Here is a 22,548-nt window from a genome sequence, read left to right on the forward strand (position 1 = left end):
CTTCTAAAAATCTAAGTAGTTCTTTCCTTTGCTGGAAATGAATTATTAGTCTTTATAGATAGTCATTCTTTTATTCAACAAACATTTCTAGACCAAATAGGGAACACCAAAATAAATAAATAATGGCCACTCTGCATCTAGTTGATGATGGTAATGACTAACACTTAAGGCTTTTATAGATAATATATGTTCTTATTTAATCTGCCCATCAACTCTGTGAAATTGGTATTATCATTGTCCATATTTTACACATAAAAACACAAGCCTAGAAATAAGTGACAGGTCACTTGTAAATTGCATAGGTGGCCAGTTCTAGGTCTTCTTATTTCCAGAATCCATGTTTTACCACCCTGGACTACAAAGGTAGTATAATTTTTACTTTTATGGTATAAGGAAAAACTAAGTTTGGTCCTCAAACTTAGCCAAATGGCTTCTTTATTTATTGATAATGAATTAGCCACACTTGGTTAAGGAATGTCTCTAAAAATATCAGTTGATTATTTGTTTTGCTTAAAATATAGGATTGCTTTGTGTTGTTGAAACATAGGTCCATCATTTAAAAAAAAAAGAATCATTGTATTTGCTTTTCAAGATAATCTTGATTTCAAGCATTTTCAAGGTAACCTTGTGGATACAAATTTTGTTACTGGATTAATATAACCAAAGTTTCCTTAATTCCTTTGGTTTGATGGTGTATTATATTTTGTCCTGGATAGAATTAAAGCAGTCTTTAATTAGAATCTATTATTCAGTGTTTTATGGGTCAGCCTTGTGACATTTGGTCCCCACTCCACATTTTTTGCATATTTTGTATATAGACTTTTCCTTTACAACCACTTTTTACTTTTTATATTTTACTTCCCAGTCTTAATCCCCATAATCAATATGTATAATCCCCTATACAACCAATCTCTTCATTTGGGGTGATAGTTGAAGAGAAGTATATTTCCTGAGGGAGAATCTCATGCCCATGCCCTAATCTTAAATTACTTTGAAAGAAAGCTTAACTGCACAAAGCATCTTGGACTAGCATGCCAGAAGGAAGAAGAAAATGTAGAAGGCGTTTGCATCTTGCCTTGGTTGAATGCCCAGTAGTTGTTGACGGATTTTCCCATAGGACAGCCTATGAGTAGGGAGATTGTCCTTATTGTTTCCAGTCTTTTTATTTAGTTTTATCTATATTATATTTGAAAGATGATAATTCTAAAATGTCTATATAATATTAAACCTGCATTATGAAGTTAGGAAAAGAATAGTTACATTATCATTAAATTTTATTACAAACATAGAATTTTACAATTGACCCTTGAACAACACGAGGGTTAGGTGAACCGATCCACATGCAGTCGAAAATTCAAGTATAACTTTACAGTCAGCCCTGAGCATCCAAGGAGTCAACCAACCTCCAATTGTGTAGTATGTATTTATTTTTAAAAATTCATGTATAAGTGGATCCCACATGGTTCAAACCCATGTTGTTCGAGGGTCAACTGTGTATCGTTTTTTATATTAAGAAGAGGGAATATAACATTAGGATACTTCAAAAATTATATCTGTGTATAATTCTTCAAAACTTGATGTAACAATACATTTTGGAATTGAAAGGGACCTTAGAGTTCATCCAGTCCAGAAGTAAAAAACTGGTGTCCAAATCTCCATAACTCAAATAGATTTGTTGGTTTTCACAATATTCACAGTTTTTAGAATTTGAAAGACTTTAGCTGTATAAGCATTCACTCTATTTGGCTGCAATCCACACCATTCCCTAATATTAACACCTTGCTGCTTGAGGCATTTACATGCCTACCGGGCTGAGTAAGGCACCTCTGCTCAATACTTCACTTTCCCTTATTTTCTCATTTTACAGACAAAGGAACCTGGAAATTGAGAATAAAGTTATTTATCTCAAATTATTTAACTTCTAAAATAGAGCCAAGCCTCTTAAATAACAAGATAATGTTGCTTTCTACAGGTTTTTTTCTCCTCTTAGAAGACAAGATAGTGTATAATTAAGTCCTAAAGTATTTGGTGCAGCCTGTCAGAAAGAGGAATGATCACTGTGGGCTGAGATAGTGTGAGGAATACTTCAAAGATGTTTCCTTGACACTACCCTCCTAAGGACTGCATCCTGAGTATTTGTGAGTCAGGAGCATTCTATTCTATCCTGATCTATGTGTTATTCTTTCTACACAATGGGGGGAATCATGAATATCCTCCTGTTCAGAGCTGGCAAAGGAAATCACCGAGGGGCATTGTGTACATGTTGAATAATGGTACCTCATGAGACCAGCTAATGTTTAGATTCCTCCAGAAATCCCATTTATACCCCTATTAGCAAAAGAAGAAGGGGCATTGAAGCCATGAGCTCTCTCGTGGATCCTAGACAAATCTCTGTGACTCTCCCAAATCCGAATTTAACTTCAGCCACAAATTAGTTGGAACATTACCCCACCAAAAATATTTGATTTAAAAATACTGAACAGAACAAAGCCTAATGGTAGAGTGTTTTGTTAAAAATAGGATTTAATATCAGTTTGTTGAAATGACTGGGTACTGAGCTATATAATCTCTCCATTCCCACACTATCTCCCTTAACTTGTTTTATACGTTTTTCTCCATAGTGCTTGTCAAATTAACATATTTTATATTGATTTTATTTGTTTCCCCCCCGGGGCAGTAAATTATTGGGGCAGTGTCTTTTATTCACTGCTTTATTCCCTTTGCCTGGAACAGAGCCTAACATACAGAAGGCACTCACATATGAATGTTGAATATTGAATGGTATAATACAGTAATCTTGATTAGAAGGTGTCATGTCTTAGATTTTCTTTTTTAATCCTCAGGTTCTAGCACAATTCTGGGTTCAGAGTAGGTCTTCAGTAAATGTCAACATGAAGTAAATAGCCAAGAGGTTTTTTTAGTACATCTGTTTATCATTTTGTAATGCTTTTTAAAATTCCCCCGATGATATTTAGATTTACTCTTATAGTTTTTAATTGGGGACAGTAATATCTGAACTTGGGTGTGCCCTAGGTCTTGTTAATGAAAAATATGCAATATAGAATGGTAGATAATTGAATCAGTTGTTTGCTTTTTGATATGTACTTTTATATAGTGAATACATTTAGACTAAAACTTTACTGAATTTTTATTTTCTTTGACTCATAAATGTCTTCAGAATTTTTTGCTCAGAATCTTTATAGCATCCATTATTGTTTTGTATTTTTGTAAAAATGCCAGTCATTTCTGATTGATGAAATATTATCTTAGATAAACTTACTGAACTTTATGTAGAATATGATTGTGTCGTCTTTTCTCAACTTTCATTTCAAGCAATTACAAAGCAGCAACTGAAACTTGACTTGAGAAGGAACCCTAGGGGTTTTATTTTCTTGTCATTACATGTCTTTGCTATGATTTTCTCTGAGACTAGAATTAAACACTTGCTTAAACTGATAAAAAGAACCAATGAAAGCAAAGATAAGTCTCTAATGTATCACTTACTTCGATTCATCCAGGAGTTGGTTGTAGTCATACAGATTTTAGGGGATCTATATAAGTAACTAAAATAAGGAATCTTTAAATGCAAATGACATATAATACCAAAAATTACCCCCCAAATTTTTTTATTCAAAGATAAGTAGCAGAAATATTCACGCATTTGAAAAATTAGTGTAGAAAATGCTTCCAGTTGTAACCATAGTGGAATTTTCCGTGTTTTGATAGTTCTTTACAAATTTAATTGATTTTCTTCATCTGGAATGTTAGATGGTTGGAGAAGCTGTGTGAATCATGCTTCATATTTATAACTGGATAAATGTCTACTTGTATATATGCACTTTCTCGCTGATGAAGAAGTATAAATGAGAAATGGCACTATTGATAAATTCATTTTGCACGTATTCTATGTTCTTGCCTGTTTAGCCACCCCCCAAAAAATGGGGATTTGAGATTCCCTCATTAACTAATGAGTTAATATAATTGGTGAGTTCATAGATTAAAGCTTGATTCAAATAATTCTGGAATTTCAGATTAACATATAAACAGGTTATTGTTAATTTATAATTCATTACAGATAACTTCCAAACTGCATTCAGATTTTTTGGATAAATGCCATTACGTACAAGAAATGCCATAAAAGGGAGCATATATAAACCAACAAAATCAAATCCCATCGCCTACAATGGAAATCAAACTAGAATGTTTTACAGTTGACCAGTAGCACCATAATTCTTGGCAAAATGTTTAGCCGAGATATCCGCCATTGCTGACATCTTCATCTAACACTTTTTGATGGTGTTGCCCTTAACTTGAAGGTTGTTAAAGTCTCTTTCAGTGTCAGTTTTTCTGTTGATTATAAAATAGTTTTAATTGTTCTTCCCATCTCTTTAAATGGCAGTCCACTGCAATAATACATAATAGTCAAAACTCTGTTAATTTTTTTTACTGAAGTGTAACTCACAATGTTATATTAGTTTCAAGTGATTCAACGTTTATATACATTATGAAAGTTAGGAGATGATCACCATGATGTCTGGTTACCATCTGTCAGTAATTTCTAATATACTTCTAATAATTTCTAAGATACTTTGTATCTTTTTGTGTGTCTTAATCCTTATTTCCTACTTATGTACAAGAAGACACAACAGATCAGCAGGCTTCTCAGAATACAATCCAAGTACTTAGAACTTAAATCCTTTGCTACCCTATTTATCTTTTCTTTCTAGATTTTTTAGCATGATAATTAATAAAAAAGACAAATACTGCTTCGACATAAGAGAGGAAAATGTTTAAAATGTCAATATTTACGTTGTATAGAGTATTTCTTTTTCTATAAAGCACTTAAAATAATAAGTTTAATTTTGTAATGTTTAATAGTCAACTCTTAGCCCTTTTTGAGAAGAGGCATACTAGTTATTAAGGTTTAAAAATAGAATTGAAAGAATTTTAATTGGTTCTTCTTTTAAGCTTGTCTGTTTTCTTTAAACATACGTCACAATCAGCATGTTATTTATCTGAAAAATACTTTTTTTGCCAACGTCAGTATTTTATAATTATAATTCATTGTGAGTTGATTGACAGGCTAAACTTGGCATTTTTGATTTTCTAATGGCCACTTTGTTTTCGTGGTTTTATTGAGATAAAATTGACGTACAAGCGCTGTATAAGCTTAACGTGTACAGCATAATGAATTGACTTAGTTACATCATGAAATGATACCACAATAAGTTAGTGAACATCTATCATCTCGTATAGATACAAAATTAAAGAAATAGAAAATAATATTTTCCTTGTAATGAGAACTCCTAAGATTTATTACTCTATTAGCAACTTTTGTATAACATAAGCAGTGTTATATTTATCATGTACATTACATCCCTAGTATGCACTTATAACTGGAAGTTTATACCTTTTGACTGCCTTCATCCAATCCCCCCCTTTTTTTAAATACCAATAGTTACCAATATTTTTAAGTTACAATTAAAATGGAGTAATTACAACTCCACAATTCCTCTTTCACCTTTCAGTTTTAATTTTCATTTGTGTATTTTAAAATTTTACTGTTTATTGGTAATAAAACTGTCAGAAAAAACATAAGCAAAAGAAGAAAGACAATCCACCACCATATATTTACATAAATAAAGTTCAAGAGAATTAAAATTCATTTTACATTACAAGCTCAAGATTTTCTCACTACTCCTAAAGTAGTAATACTGAAATTCTTCCCAGGTCGTCAGAATTACAGTCTGCATAACTTGAAGTACAATAAAGTATATTGACTCATGTAATTAATATTAAGGGTCAGGGAAAACACCAATAGTAAAGGATTTTTGCATAGTTATGTTTTTTAAAGACTTACAGGAGAGTAATTTCCCAGTCTTTCTCCCTAAACTACATTTTAAAATGATTCAAAATACTGATATATAATTAGCTTTTTGTATTGACACGGGAGTTTGCTATAAGGTACATTCAAGTTTCATAGATGTTAAAATGTATTCTAAAAGTGCCTCTTAGATGATACTTAAATAGTAAGTATAGCTAAAGAATTATAATATAGTTCAGTTGATTTTAACATGTTCCAAACTGGTTGTAGTGACAGGAGGACTAAATTAAGGATAGAAACCCACATATGATTGGAAAATAGTTTTAGGCTATGCGTTGTATCTCTTTGCCTAACTAGAGGAAACTTTCTAAATTAGACAAAAGCTGGATAGCAACCTTCCTCCTGCATTCTTAATGTTATTAAGCTAGTAGGTAAAAGGGGAGAGCAGTGATTCTCAACCGAGGGAACATCAATTCTACACTGTACTGAGCAGTAGCCCAGACCATTGCTGTTATAATTATTTTAAAAGCTATCTTTTATTGATTATTACTATGTGTACGTGGTCTTGAGAGAAATCACTATATTTCATTCTCGAATTAGTTGAGCAAATACTATATGTCAGTCACTGTTTGAGGTTCGGGGATATTATAAAACAGACAAAAATTGTTGTTTTTGTGGAGTTTATGCTCTTGTGTATCCATCTCACAACTTTACCATGTAGGCATTACTGTCTCCATTTTCCTTGTAAGGAAAGTGAAGCTCTGAAAGGTTTCATGACTTGCCCAAGGTTATACAGAACGAGGATTTAAAACTTAGGTGCTGTGAACCACTATGCTATGCTGTCAGAATTGTCCCTCTTTTGGAGTTCAGTGAAAGAGAACAATTGTTCTCAATGTCTCAAACAGCAGTTATCACAAATCCCTTTGAAATTCTGATATAACTCTACCCATCTTAAAATTGTGCATGAAATTTTAAAAACAGAAGTAATGGTCATTGCCAGCCAATCAGAGTTGGCATTCATAATGAAATCCACTTTTTATCCCAGGCTTAGAATATGTAAACAGTTTTTCAAAGCTGTGTAGTAGAAGGCACAGATTTGAAAAACAGGTATTAGTTCAAATCTTGGCTTTCATACTGCTAGACTTTTTTATTTTTTTAAGGAAAACAATATCCGTAGTATTGGTATTTATTAGGATTTAAATAAAAATATTTTGGTTGTTTGTCCATATAAGGAAATATTGGCCAAAAAATTAATGAAAGAGAATGACTGTTCATTTGTGGTTCTTACTTATCAGTGTTCCTTGTTAGAAAGCTGCTTATTGGTAAGTTAGATGTGTTTTGTCACTATGTTTTTAAATTTGAAAGTCTATTGATGACTTTCGTATTTCCTACTTCAAAATTTGAAATGTTTTCAATTTCCTGTGATCTTAGAGATCTGCAGTAAAAATTCTTGGTTGAGTTACTAAAATTAAAACAAATTGATAAGCGTTATTTATAATATCCACAAGCTGGAAACAAACCAAATGTCCATGAGCGGGTGAATGGATAAAGAAAATGTTATCTATATCCATACAGTGGATCTGCTTTTTATCAATAATAAGAGATAGAAGGAACAAATTACTGATAGAAGCAATAATATGGATGAACCTGACTCATTCTAGCAACAAGTAATACTCATTTATGGATAAATGAAGCAACTGGGAAGTAGGACCCCAGGCATTGCATTAAGAAATGCAGTTCCTCATAGGCAGAACACTCTATGACATACATCACAGCAAGATTCTTTTTGACCCAGCTCCCAGAGAAATGGAAATAAGAACACAAATAAACAAATGGGACCTAATGAAACTTAAAAGCTTTTGCACAGCAAAGGAAACCATAAACAAGACCAAAAGACAACCATCAGAATGGGAGAAAATATTTGCAAATGAAGCAACTGACAAAGGATTAATCTCCAAGATTTACAAGCAGCTCATGCAGCTCAATAACAAAAAAACGAACAACCCAATCCAAAAATGGGCAGAAGACCTAAATAGACATTTCTCCAAAGAAGATATAGAGATGGCCTACAGACATATGAAAGAATGCTCAACATCATTAATCATTAGAGAAATGCAAATCAAAACTACAATGAGATATCATCTCACACCGGTCAGAATGGCCATCATCAAAAAATCTAGAAACAATAAATGCTGGAGAGGGTGTGGAGGAAAGGGAACACTCTTGCACTGTTGGTGGGAATGTAAATTGATACAGCCACTATGGAGAACAGTATGGAGGTTCCTTAAAAAACTACAAATAGAACTACCATAGGACCCAGCAATCCCACTACTGGGCATATACCCTGAGAAAACCATAGTTCAAAAAGAGTCATGTACCAAAATGTTCATTGCAGCTCTATTTACAATAGCCAGGACATGGAAGCAACCTAAGTGTCCATCGACAGATGAATGGATAAAGAAGATGTGGCACATATATACAATGGAATATTACTCAGCCATAAAAAGAAATGAAATGGAGGTATTTGTAATGAGGTGGATGGAGTTAGAGTCTGTCATACAGAGTGAAGTAAGTCAGAAAGAGAAAAACAAATACAGTATGCTAACACATATATACGGAATCTAAGGGAAAAAAAAAAGCCATGAAGAACCTAGTGGCAAGACGGGAATAAAGACACAGATCTACTAGAGAATGGACTTGAGGATATGGGGAGGGGGTGGGGTGAGATGTGACAGGGTGAGAGAGTGTCATGGACATATATACACTACCAAATGTAAAATAGATAGCTAGTGGGAAGCAGCCGCATAGCACAGGGAGATCAGCTCGGTGCTTTGTGACCACCTAGAGGGGTGGGATGGGGAGGGTGGGAGGGAGGGAGATGCAAGAGGGAAGAGATATGGGAACATACTGTATATGTATAACTGATTAACATTGTTATAAAGCAGAAGCTAACACACCATTGTAAGGCAATTATACTTCAATAAAGATGTTTAAAAAAAAAAAAAAAGAAATGCAGTTCCCATAAATGTTTACTTTTTATAGTCAGTATGCACAAGTTTCCTCACCCATAGGCCCCCATTTCTTAGAAAACAAAGACCTTTTGGTTTAATTTTTCTTTCTAGCTTGTTTACTTTGTGAGGATCTCTGAAAATGCTCAACTATTGCAGATTTTCTAATTTTCCATTTTCAGTTTCCTATTCAGGTCTGAGCCCATTTACAGAAAGAAGGGACATGTCTCCCTTTAAAATTTCCTGAAGTCAATTTTTATTTTGTTTCCTATCAAGTAGTGTTCATTTTGTTTACAATATTAAATGTTGACCAATCTACCCCTGAAATAGTGTATTTCCTAAATAGGTTCTTGTTCTCTCAAGGCCAATTTTTTTTTAACAGGCTGGGCTGTTTGAATCTGGTCTTTACTATCCTGCTGCTTTTAACCTTTTTCCTCTATGATGAAATTAAGTAATTACTAAGTAAGTTGGGATTCTGCAACAAATTTCTGTCAGTCTACCTGAGATTTAGAAAAATCTTTAAACATAACTCCCAACTAAATTCTAGACCAGTCTTTAAATTCAGTTTCTATAGCTCTGACTTCTACTCCAGCAATTTAGAGAGGCTGTTGTATAGTATAATTTTTCCTTTGCTGAGAAACCCCCAAGAAAGGTAGTTCATTTCAGAGGTATGGGTAAGGAGCAGATGGAATAGAAGGGTATTGTGCATAGTATAAAGAGACAATGATTCGGGGAGGGTAGGTTTCCAAAGGTTTGAGCAGGGGAGTAAAGAGAGACAATCTTAGTCATTTTATTTTGAGGCTTCAGAATACCAATTAGAGAAGTTGATTATTGAATGTTATTTTTGTCTCATAATTTTTCTATATTTATAATTCCTCTTAAAGTATTAATTTTGACATTGTAAAAGTTGGCCGTAAGTCCTGTTGTTATGTTGCAGTTGTCAAAGTCACCGTTTTTGTAATTTACCAATGTAAGTGCAAGAGTCAAGATTATATTGGAAGTTTATAAAAGACACAGAAGTTTTCCCTAGAAAAGGTATGGCCTTGGCAAGTAAGAGATCACTAGAGTGAAGAAAACGGTGTTGGGGTAATTAAGTGGGAAGAGGCACATTGGGAAACTGGGTAATGGAAGTGTTTTAATTCTTTTTCTAATATAAATTTTCAAATATTTATTTATTTATTTATTTATTTATTTATTTTGCTGTGTCGGGTCTTAGTTGCGGCACACGGGATCCTTCGTTACAGCGTGCAGGCTTCTCTCTAGTTGTGGCACGCGGTCTCAGTAGTTGCGGCGCACAGGCTCAGTTGCCCCATGGCATGTGGGATCTTAGTTCCCCGACCAGGGATGGAACCCGCATCCCCTGCATTGGAAGGCAGATTCTTAACCGCTGGACCACCAGGGAAGTCCCTGGAAGTGTTTTAAATCTGAATGAGGGCTGTGTTTGTGGTTGTGAGGGTATTGGCATATGCCAAAACTCATTTAACTGTATGCTTAAGATCTCCTTGTTTTACTGGATGTAAATTATTCCTAAATAAAAATGACTTAAGAGTGCTTTAAATTTTTTTTTCCATTGGGGCTTTTTTTTTTTTTTTCCGGCTGTGTCAGGTCTTAGTTGAGGCACGTGGGATCTTTGTTGCCGTGCGCAGGCTTCTCTCTAGTTGTGGCGCATGGGCTCCAGAGGGTGGGCTCCAGAGGATGCGGGCTTAGTTGCACTGGGGCATGTGGGATCTTAGTACCCCAACCAGGGATCGAATCTGCATCCCCTGCATTGGAAGGCGGATTCTTAACCACTGGACCACCAGGGAAGTCCCCATTGAGGCATTTTATTTGCATGTTTTTATTACAGCCCTAGAAAAAGAATCCCAGGATTTTCTCTCCTGTGTTTTATCTTGCTTCTTCATGGTCCGTGATGCCATCTGAAGTTGTCAGCTCACTGAAACCAAACTGATAGGACAGGAGCAGGTTTTTCTGCCATTTTTCTAGGTCTTTGAGTTGCACATCAAATCTAGGGACTGATCACTTCACACTTGTTTGACCTGCCTGTGAGGTTCACAGTAGTTTTCCCAGCCCTGTGATCATTGATTTCAAATTCGCTAATGTAACCGTGCTTCATTATCACAGAAACTGGATGATGACTTGGGAGCACAGCCTAATAAGAACCTGGCACTTGCCTCTCCTTTCAGCATTCTTGATGCTCTTGAGAGCATCAGCTAGGACTTTCATGTGCACCATGATATCAGCACAGAAAGATGGCAGAAAGTTTAAAATTTTTTTTAACAAATGTGTCCTTACAAACAGATTCTCAGGTTCCCTGATCAGGCAGAAGTTAGGAAGGTGCCACATAATAAACCCCTTGGTTATTGACCTTGTAATGCTGTCATGAAAGTTTAAGTGACCCGAGGTGAAGTTTGGCCCATCACTCAACTTTGCCTGAATTGGTCACTGTTTTTACTCATCTTTAACGTTTAGTGCTTGGGGCCAGTTTGAATTGCATTGGAGGCTATCAGGCTTATGCGTCCATCCATTCCACACGGAGCACTCCCTTATTCAGTGAATGGAAACAAGACAGTACAGGACAAAACAAAACATGTGAGACAAAATTTTGAGCAAGTAGATGAACAAAAGCAAAGCAAGTAGCTGAAGAATTGTAAACTAATGGCAAAAATATTTATCAAATAATACACTCCAAGCCAAAGCCAAAAGGCCTAATTGCCTAATACAAAAACCTACTTGGTACAAATCCTAGGGTAACAAAGTTAGCAGTGTGAGCTCAAGACACTGATTGGAGCACCCGTCATTGTTGAGATTGACTCATCTGATAGGAAAATCAAAGAACAAACAAGTTGGACACAGGCAGCCCATTCAGTACACTTGTTTGTCTAAGAGCGTCATTTGGAATGATGCCAAATGAGGGTCTTAGGTTGACTGTCAAAGAATGAGAGACACCATTCAATATCTAAACAAAAACACAAAGCTGAAATCATTGATTACTTAAGGAAAAGCTATCCTGGTCTGATACTGCCTCCCCTGAGCAGAGCAGGCCGCTAGTCTTACAGGGTTTTTAGGGAACTTCAGAGTCCAAAGATTCACAGACTTTCAAAGGCAGGAGTGAGTTAATGTCAACAGTAAGAGCAGTGTCACTCAAGTGAGGCAATTGCTGATTGGTTGGCATTTTGCTGCGTGTTCACTGAAGTGAGTCTTTTTTTTTTTTTTTTTTTAAGTTAATGATAAACAATGACAAAGAAGGCATCAAAAAGTGACACAGCCCAGCTACCTAAAGGATAAAAGATGCAGGGAGATGAGTCTAATTTTATTTGTGTTAAAGTTAGTTGGTTTGCTCTTTGGGATGTTTAGGAAATTCTTGTCCCCAAAGTTACCATATTCCCTCTAGATGGGTTCAGAAACAGAAATTTATTTGAAGGCGTCTTTCATGAGAATCCTAAGTTTATTTTTAAATATTTCTCAAATATTAGTGTAGGTCCATGTGGTTGGCTAATGTGTGCATGGAACTGAATAGAATTATCACCTAAGTAATCCTATTTTTAAAGGATTTTTTACATTAAAAGAAATAAACCTGACTTGAGTTACATGTTTACAAAGGAAGATTTATTTGTCCCAAATTAAATGCACACTACCATGTGGAATATTCTTAAAGCTGGAAGTTGATTCAACTTTTATTTCATATCCTTTTTCCTAAAATCATACCTGGTAAGAACCATGCAGTTCACAAAAGTTATGGAGACAGTGTTCCGGAACTGGAGAAAAGTCTATGGAAATAATGGGTTCAGTAAGTTTCGAAATAAAATGTAGGGACTAGTAAGTGGGAATGTCAGCAGCCGACTTCTTTGGTGGTTTTTATATTTGGTTCCCTGCCCCCCCCCCCCCCCCCCCCCCCATTAAGGAATGAAGAAAGCACAGGAAATAATCCATGTATTTAAAGGTGGAAGTGAAGGAGAAATTTTTGAAAAGAAGTCCTTGGTATTAGACATGGCGTCCTGAGGAGAAATAAAGAGATGGCATATAGAGATAGGTAAAACAAATGCTGTCTTCTAAGAGTATGGACTGGAAGGAAAGAACATATAAAGAGATTTAACACAAAGAAATATTACGCCAAAGTGAGTCCATTCTTAACTGACTGACTTTCAGAAATAAGGGGCTGTCAATAATAGGCTGGTTTGCAGAAGCATATTCACTGAAGCAAATGGTTATTGGTTGGTTAAATGTGTTTAAACCAGTCCTGGTATTGTGTTACTATGACTAAAGAACTGTCATTTCTTGATTAAGAAGGTTTAAAACCTGTTCTGGTGGCTACTTTTGCACCATGGCCACTGGCCAATTATTTTTCTCTAAGAATGTGGGAGCTTTGTATTCTCATGTTATTCCCCACCCTGAAACTTTCGGGATCTTCTTTCTTTCTCCTTAGTGTACTGAAATTTTCTAATGATGAGCCTTGGTATGGATTGTTTCTTTTTGGTTTTGTTTTGATTTCCACCATTTCAGCATACTGAACACTCAGTAGACTTTTTCAGTCTGGGCTTTCATGTTCTTGAGATCTGCTTCTGATTCCTGACCATTTCAGTTTCTTTGTACCACCCCATCCATCCCCCAACCCCACACCCCACACCCCACACCCCACACCCCACACTCCACACACACTTCAGGAATAGATATTTGGTCTGCTTTCTCTGCTAACTCACTTACCATTTATGTATCTCAGAGGCCAGCTAGTTTTTTCTATAAATGCCACATAGTAAATATTTTAGGCTTTGTGAACCAGATGGCCTCTGTTGTAATGACTTAGCTCTGCCATTACAAGATAGCAGCCATGGACAATACACAAATGAATGGGTGTGGCTGTATTTCAATAAAACTTTATGTACAAAAACAGGTAGTGAGTTGGATTTGTTTGCAGACCCCTCCCCTATCATGTTCATCTTTACCAGAATGTTAGCTCAGTTGAGGGCAGGAATTTTTTTGTTGTTCATTGGGTATATCCTTGTACTTAGTAGGCACTTAACTACTTGTGACTCAGGGTTGCAGATGGTTCAGAAAAGGGGGATAGCATGTCTATCACTGCCATCTTATAGCTAACAGAATGCCCCTTAATGCTGTTTTTCAGCCTTCCTCCATTTTTTTCTTGATGGAGTAAATATTTTATTGTAATTGAATTTAGGATAGGGCTAAAAGTCACATCTATAATTCTGCAGGATCTTTCTTCCTCTGATGTTTTATAAAGGGCACTACCAGTAGCATCCTTTAGTAAGTCTGTTTATGAAATGCTCCATATTAATATGGTATAGTAGTCATTTTAAGTACATGCTTGAATGTCTTGTTTATATAAGAAGGACATGAATACAAAGATAGTACTTAAGAATTCTTTTTTTTTTTTTTTCTTTAATAAGGTACTAGATTTTACAAGTTTGCACCATGCGTGAGTATAAGCTAGTCGTTCTTGGCTCCGGAGGAGTTGGAAAATCTGCTCTGGTAAGACATTCTCACTGTACCCAAGCTATTTACTCCAAGACATGTTCTTTTTCTGTTGAGTTTTAGGTTTTGCTTATTTGTCTTTATTTATTTGTTAAGGTGAAATCTCGTAATGATTTTAGAAGTAATATAATATTTTTCTTGTAATTTAGTCAGTTTTTAGTTGTATCTGGGTAGATCATATTCTCTCTGGAACATGGGTCCCAGACCAGAATACAGTTTGGACTAAGCACAGAAGGGAAAGAACATATAAAGAGATTTAGCACAAAGAAATATTATGCCAAAGTGAGTCCATTCTTAACTGACTGACTTTCAGCGCATATAAATGGGTGTCTGCATTTCAGAGCCAGACAGGAATAAATTTTGGTCCATCTCATTGTGAGTTGGCTTACAATACAAATTTTATGTTACAAAAATTAAATACACCTTATTTTAAAAACTTTTTCAAAGATTACCTTTGACTGTCCCACCATGTTTTTTGTATCAAGAAATAGTAAAGCAAGAAAGAAGACACAACTTGACAGTGGTGGGTGGGGAAGGGGAGAGACTTAGGGGAAATAACTTGGTGAACAGTTCAGAGTTTAGCAAAGCCCCACAGTAAGATAGATTGACCATTACTTCGCCACTTAAACACCTAGCACAGAATTTGACATGCTTGGATCAAACTGAGAAGTGTGTACAATGGGGCATGAACTGCTTTTTCATTTGTAAATATACCCAAAGTGATGGGGAGGTGTTGTGAGTGTGCACATAGGTGTGTACACAAGATAATTAGCCGCTTTCTAACTAAAATTCAAATTTAAGCCCTTAGGACTGAAACAGGAGCCATTTAACGATTTTTCAATATATGATCTCTAAGTTTAGACTTACCCAATAAGGAGCTTGGTGATTATTAATTTTTTTAGAAAAAGCTTTCTAAGGTAATTTTCCCACCAAATGCGTATGTTCAAATGTAGTTGTGGTTATGTTTTTTTAATCAATGGTATAACTACCTATATGAAATCAATACTTTAAAATGTGCAGATTTGAATGTGTTCTTTTTGGGGGGAGTATAATGGTATGTTAATTTTTTTCAGACTGTACAATTTGTTCAAGGAATTTTTGTTGAAAAATATGATCCTACGATAGAAGATTCTTATAGAAAGGTATGTTACTTTAGAAGGCCTTTTGCTTTTGACTTTACTATAAATATAAATTCTTGTTTTTAGCTTAATAATTATTAAATGTTGTTTACAGAGTAGGATGAAGAAGCAGAGTTAATTTATAAAATTAGTGGGGGACTTCCCTGGTGGCGCAGTGGTTAAGAATCTGCCTGCCAATGTGGGGGACACGGGTTCGAGCCCTGGCCCGGGAAGATCCCACATGCTGCGGAGTAGCTAAGCCCCTGCGCCATAACTGCTGAGCAATCCCCGCTTGCCACAACTAGAGAAAGCCCGCACACGGCAACGAAGACCCAATGCAGCCAAAAATAAATAAAAATAAATTTTAAAAATTAGTGGGGAAAGATCACACCTGATTATTTCCTGTCATTGTGTGTTTACCAGCTTATAAGAATCTTAAACAGTCACTCTCGTTCTCTGTCTTATCTCTCTCTCTCAAAGAATTTTAAGTTTATACTGACCCCAAAATTGTAATTTGACACACTAACTTTAGAGCTGGGCCATGCATTTCAAATGGTAGCTCCATGTTTCTCTCCCCTTCCTGCCCCCCAAAGACTGAATACTCTCAGGCTCCCTTCTTTTTAATATAAAGATGTAAGTACAAAAGTCTCCCTAACCTTCCTACTTACAACTCCTTGAGAAAGTTCCACTGCTCATAATAGTAGAAAGGTTTATTTCTGTCAATATGTTCACTTACACAGCATGTGACAATAAAACTAAATGTGCAGAGATTTTTTATTTAGCAGGGAGAGAGTTATCCCCCACCTTGACATAGCGGCCAGCCTGGCCCCTGCTGCTGTGCAGACATTGTGTTTCCGTTCCTCCCTCTGTGTCCACAGTCTACCAAAGCAAACTGGAAACCCCTTTCTGCACCCCAGCAGTGAGGCAATATTACTCTTCTTTCCACGTATATAACTTTGTTCCCTAGGAAGTGTTAGGTAAAAAGGGTAGCAGGGATATATAATTTATTTGATAGCTCTCCTCTGCTTCCTTGCTCCCAGAAATTTTGTTGTTCCAATATGGTGAAGGGGATGTGGTTATCTAGAGAAATGAAGGTATATCTAAAGTATGGAAGAATTGAGATAGACAGTTACTTCTGATATTATTGGAACTATTACTGGTTTTACAAAATTTTTTTTGAGCTATTTTGAAATCATTTCCTCTCCAGATTTAAGTGCTGAGTGATTCCTATTGAGGTTGGATCTTGTGTATCTTGTATCAATAGATATCCTTGTGTTAAATTGAGAACACATGGTTTTTGCACCTAATGCAGTTTGGGGGTCAGTAGAACTATTTTCTAGCTATTTTTTTCTCCTGTTTTGTTAAAGTAAGTATTGCTTGAAATTAGTTGTGAAGTTGCTATAATCTGTGTCTCTGTTTTAAATATCATATTAGCTGTTGGGTATATTAAAGTAGTCTTGTATACATTTAAAAAAATGAATATCTATTTTAATTTTTCCCCAAGCAAGTTGAAGTAGATGCACAACAGTGTATGCTTGAAATCTTGGATACTGCAGGAACGGTATGTAAAACAGAGTACCAAAGTATATGCACAGCTTGTGCAGTATTGACCTTTAGATGCTAGTATACTGTAGACAAACATTAGTTAAGCTTATTTAAAAGTACTGCTTACGTTAAATCTTAAAGCTGTCTTCCTTATCCTCTTGAATTCTCCTTTTCTTGTGTGTGTGCTTTGCCATTGCAGTGGGTCATTTACTGAAGAAATAAGTAGAAACTTTGTATGAAAGTTTTCATAGTCCCACTAGTACTTTTAAAACAAGTTAAACTATATTACCATTTATTAAATAATGTGGAAAATAATATTAGAGTATACATTTATTCCTCAGTGGCTGTGTGAAGTATTTTGTATGTTATCTTTCCTCCTTCAGTATATTTACAGACCAACTAGATTTGTTGGTATCTGAAGGTGAAGGGAAAATTTATTCTGGATATGTGGTATTCATTCAACTAATATTTGAGTACCTGATATGTGCCATGGATTGTATTCTTACACTCAAAGGCTCACAGTCTAGTGAAGGAGGAAAAGTGTGGGAAAATGGCAAGACACAGGTAACATGCTGGTGGACTCCATAGAACTAGAGCATTGTGAGCTAGCTGTGGGTAACTTGGTGATTTGATTTGGGTGCCTTACATATTATGATATATTAAAAAGCTGCCTTTAAGTAGCATTTGGAGACAGGACATTTCTGTTCCACTTGAGTATATTTACTGCACATAAATCTGCTCTGGTGTATTATTTTTAAGTAAAACACTTATTTCTTGAAATACTGATTTTTTTCAAATAGCCACAGACTGTAATTTTAAGAGATGTTACATAACACTACTACATTCTTCTTTGAGCTCTAATTATAGACTTTGAAAATTGTCAAGTTATCTGTCAAAACATTTTTTTTAAACATTATTGTTCTTTAATGATTCTTTCTTTCTACTGTAGGAACAATTTACAGCAATGAGGGATTTGTACATGAAAAACGGACAAGGCTTTGCCTTAGTTTATTCCATCACAGCACAGTCCACATTTAATGATTTACAAGATCTGAGAGAACAGATTCTTCGAGTTAAAGACACTGATGATGTAAGCTGGCTTCGTAATAAATAAATATATTTTGTTTCAAACCCTTATTACAGTGATATCCAGCTTAAAAGTTTGAATTTAAATCCAGTTTAAAGTTAATGTATTTTGGGGGCTTTGTTTGTTTTTCAAAAGCTTTTTCCTTGAAGGGGAAAAACATATCTTTAACACTATATGTAGTGTAAAAAGTGAGAAATACCCTCTTCTCCCCTGTGTAAAATAAATTTTATACCCTTCCTGTTTTTAAATCATGCATTTCGTGGAGAAGAAGGAGAGGGTTGGTGGCAAATATTACTAATAGAGCATATGATGTTCTGGCCACATTTCTGGCAGATTTAAGAGCCTTTTTAACAAGAATCAAAACAACATATGAACAGATCTCAAGCAACTATGACAGAAGGAGCATAATGATAATAATAATTTTTAAAGAAAGCCAACAAATGTATTCGATTCTAATGTAAATTTACATGCCCCTTCAGAGTACACCATAATGGAGTTTAATCCCTTTAGGAAACTTCAAATGGATTATTTTAATTCCTCCTCACACTATATATAAATTCATCTTGCATCGAATTGATCTTGCATCAGAATCACCTGTAAAGCTGGTTAAAACAGATTGCCAGGCCCCACTCTCAGAGTTTCTGATTCAGTAGGTCTGGGTAGGGCTTGAGAATTTGCATTTCTAACAGATTTCCAAATGGTGTTGATGCTGCTGGTCTGGGCACTTCACTTTTAAGAACCACCGTACTATGTATAGTTTAATTATAGCAAATATTTCGAGAGCTTGAGGGCACCTATGGGAAATGCTGCCATTTCCTGGACTTTTAAAGCAGGAGAACTTTGGGGGACCCTGACATACTTACAGCAACCTCAGTAAAGCTGTTTACCAGTGTCTCTGTAACTACTATGGTTTTCTATCAGTTGCATTATTGTATATTAATAAATACAATACTATATATCTCTTCCTTAAAAAGCCAAAATTCTTGATTTTCTAGTTTGGATTTTTTCCAAAACTTCTTTAGAAAGACAATCTCTAAATGATTAATAGAAGTTTTGCAGCATAAGTATTATTCTTCCCTGTAGTGTCCTTCTCAAATTACAAACATCACATGTATCCAAACACGTGATAAATATGGTCTAGATTTTTAGTAAATTACGATGATTTTACTTTTTGGCTTTTTAATATAGACTGTATGAGAAGCTAAAAATTCTGCTTTGGGGGCTTTCCAGATTTCTCCTTTTTGTGTTATGAAATTGGGAATGAGTATTTGATAAATACATGTTAGGAAACCAGAAAATTTTAAGTTGATTTATGTGCCTTGGAGAAACATTTTAAAATTGTGGAATATATTGGCTTTTCTTGGTATACCCTTTTGCACTTCCTTTTAAAAAGGTTTTGTGTTTTGCTTACTATAATTAGTTAAAAGTCCACTGTGAGGGACTTCCCTGGAGGTCCATCGGTTAAGACTCTGAGCTTCCACTGCAGGGGGCACGGGTTCAATCCCTGGTTGGGGAACTAAGATCCTGCATGCCATGCAGTGTGGCCGAAATAAAATAAAAGTCCATTGTGTTATAGTTTTAAGGGGTTTTCACCCTCTTTTATAAGTAGATCATAGCTTGTTTTCTAAAAAAATTTCATGTGAAAAGTTATTAAATTAACATTGTCAAGACTTTCATATTTAACTGTAAATTTTATTACACATTATTAACTTAGCATTTTTCTCTGGCATAATATAAAAAGTAATCCTTAGGAGAAACATTTTAATTTGAATTTTGATTTGAATTTATATTGCGTATTTGTTTACTTATTTGTTTTTACCCTTTTTAGGTTCCAATGATTCTGGTTGGTAATAAGTGTGACTTGGAAGATGAAAGAGTTGTAGGAAAGGAACAAGGTCAAAATTTAGCAAGACAATGGAACAACTGTGCATTCTTAGAATCCTCTGCAAAATCAAAAATAAATGTTAATGAGGTATGGTGAAATAGAACTCTTGATTTGGAATTTAGCATTCAAAGTTAATGGAAAATAATGAGTCTGTATTAACACAACCCCAGGTTAATTTGTACTCAGGGTGCTTTGTTGATCATATAGGCAGAAGTCTTGTGTTAGGTACATGCATGTTAGTAAGCAATAATGCTCTTTGAGCCTCTTTATTAAATACTGGTACAGTGGAATTTACCATAAAATGAAGGAAGACTGGACAGAAAATGATAGGGGTGGGGAAGACAGATTAAGTCTTCAGGTATATGAAGGATGTTATGTAAAAGGCAAAGACAAATTCAAAAAGGCATGAACGGTTGTTGCCTTGAAGGGACTTAAAATAATGTTGTAGAGTAAGGATACATAGAGTTGAAGAAGACTACAGAATTGTTCTCTTTGGATGGTGGTGAATGTTCTGTCTGAACTCAGATCCCTGCAGCTCCTTCAACTCAGTATTTATTTTAAAGAGAACGATTTTTAGCCCTCCCAAAAAATAAACAGAAAAGAACTTGGCGATTATAAGAATACCTGGCTTTACTCCTATTCCTTAACTGAACAGAATATTTGCTTTCTGGGGAAAAGTTCATGGAAAGTTCAGTTTTTTCATTTTACTCTTTCACTTTTAGTTTTTTGGGAGCTTTTTTTCCCTGTAAATTTTTTAAAAAATTTAATATGTTTGCAGATCTTTTATGACCTAGTGCGGCAAATTAACAGAAAAACTCCAGTGCCTGGGAAGGCCCGCAAAAAGTCGTCATGTCAGCTGCTTTAATATACTAAATGCATTGTAGCTCTGAGCCAGGTATGTTAATTTATCTTTTCCTCTGTTTTGTTTGTTTGTTTGTTTCCTCTAATTTTTAACCTCAACTTTATTAAGGGTTAAGAAAGCAAATACAGAATTTTCTTTTCTAAAAAAGAAATGGTTACTTCCTTTTTAAGATTTGAGTTAATATGATATCCTAGTAATTAAAATAATTATTTCATTTATATATCATCATCAGAAGTAAGGTATTCCACATAAGTGACAATTCTAGATGAGTTTATCCAGTATATACTCATGCCTCAGTGGGTCAGTGGTTTGTGTTGACAATACAGTGGTGATGAAAACCAGTCTTCTCTGCTTTCTTCTTTGTTGCCTTAAGCTAACTAAGGTCTAGTTGGAGAATTAGACAAACAATTGCAAAATATGATAAATGCTATTGCAGAATAAGTCCAGCATGGTACTGATAATAAAAAACCCCTGATATATTATGTGCCAGGCACTCTTAACTACTGCCTATATATGTTAATTGCACTCTCACAACAATCCTGTGAGGCAGAATTATTATAATTCCCATATTACAGATGAGTGAACTGAGGCACAGAAAGATTGTTACTTGTTCAAGCCCTGCAGTTAGTGAATAGCAGAGTCAGAATTGAATCTAGTGATCTGAGTACATTGCTCAGAATTTGAACTCTGGTCTGGCTCCCAAGTCCATAATTGGTCACTATTATGGGTGCTATTGGAGCATTTAACTGGGGCACCAGACCAGTCAGATGTGAACTGTGGATTCCGGGAAAGTCTGTCAGAATGAGATACATCTAAGTCGAAATCTGATGGATAAGTAGAAATTGTGTAGGGGATGAAGAGTTCCCAGGAAGAGAGAACCACAAATACAACCCTCAGATGAGACAGCAAAGGAAAACTGAGCATACAACACTGTAACATAGTTTTTGAAAACAGTCATATTAAATGAGTTAATACTTGTAAAGCAGTTAGTTCAGTGCCTGGCACATGGTAAACCCTTACCTATTAGCTGCTGTTTGCCAGGTATTGTTAAACCATATCTTACTGTACTCTTATCCTTGGGAACTTTGAATGTTTGTAGCTCTGCTTCTTCCTGTGTTAAATGGCCCTATACTACCATAGAACTCTGATTCTGTATCTCTCTAGAGTTTTTGTCCCTACTCTCCATTTAAGGCTTTCTGTTTAGAGATACAACCTCTCATTTTTTATATCCTCTCATTTCCAACCACGTGCCCATTCTTAGCAGCACACATGTGCCTGAGCTCACACACTCCCATCTGTCCTTTCCAATTTGCTACATTCAACCTGCTAAGATTTAGAAAACTTAGAAAACTCGTTCAGACTCCAAACGAGGGCTTAAAGTTCAAAGCATTTGTGGAAATTATTTCATCAGCTACATCTATATTAACAACCTTTCTGGAGCTTGCAACAAATCTGATTCCCAGAAAACCAGTTAAAAAAAAAGGAAACATTTTTTTAGCTCAGGCATGTGTGCAGAAAATCATCCAAAGTTAAATAAATAAATGACAGACCCGTGAATTCTGATTTTACCTTCTTTACATCACTCAAATTTTTTTAAGTTTAATTAGGTATGATTTTAGTGTAATAACAGCCTTTTCTGACATCTGTCTTAGGAGTTGGTAGAATCTGTTTATATAGAATTAAAAAGTATATAGCTGTCAATTGCAGAGAGCCTTCGTGAAATAAATTCTAT

At 35.3% G+C, this 22,548-nt stretch overlaps 1 protein-coding gene and 1 pseudogene across 3 annotated transcripts in view; one reads left to right on the top strand and one right to left on the bottom strand.

Moving 5' to 3' along the window:
- RAP1B (RAP1B, member of RAS oncogene family) overlaps positions 1-22,548 on the top strand; it is a 47,565-nt gene that overhangs the window by 23,151 nt on the left and 1,866 nt on the right. For all 3 annotated transcript variants that reach the window (XM_036865188.1, XM_036865187.1, XM_036865186.1), the window contains exons 2-7: positions 14,235-14,316; positions 15,393-15,461; positions 16,942-16,998; positions 17,932-18,072; positions 19,898-20,041; positions 20,733-20,849. In XM_036865188.1, coding sequence (XP_036721083.1) covers positions 14,260-14,316; positions 15,393-15,461; positions 16,942-16,998; positions 17,932-18,072; positions 19,898-20,041; positions 20,733-20,819 — 555 coding nt within the window. In that variant the 5' untranslated portion in view covers positions 14,235-14,259 and the 3' untranslated portion in view covers positions 20,820-20,849. The remainder of the gene's footprint in view (positions 1-14,234; positions 14,317-15,392; positions 15,462-16,941; positions 16,999-17,931; positions 18,073-19,897; positions 20,042-20,732; positions 20,850-22,548) is intronic.
- On the bottom strand, positions 10,614-14,217 carry LOC118901720 (annotated as a pseudogene).

This window comes from Balaenoptera musculus, chromosome 10 (assembly GCF_009873245.2).
Source record: "Balaenoptera musculus isolate JJ_BM4_2016_0621 chromosome 10, mBalMus1.pri.v3, whole genome shotgun sequence".
Taxonomy (NCBI): domain Eukaryota; kingdom Metazoa; phylum Chordata; class Mammalia; order Artiodactyla; family Balaenopteridae; genus Balaenoptera; species Balaenoptera musculus.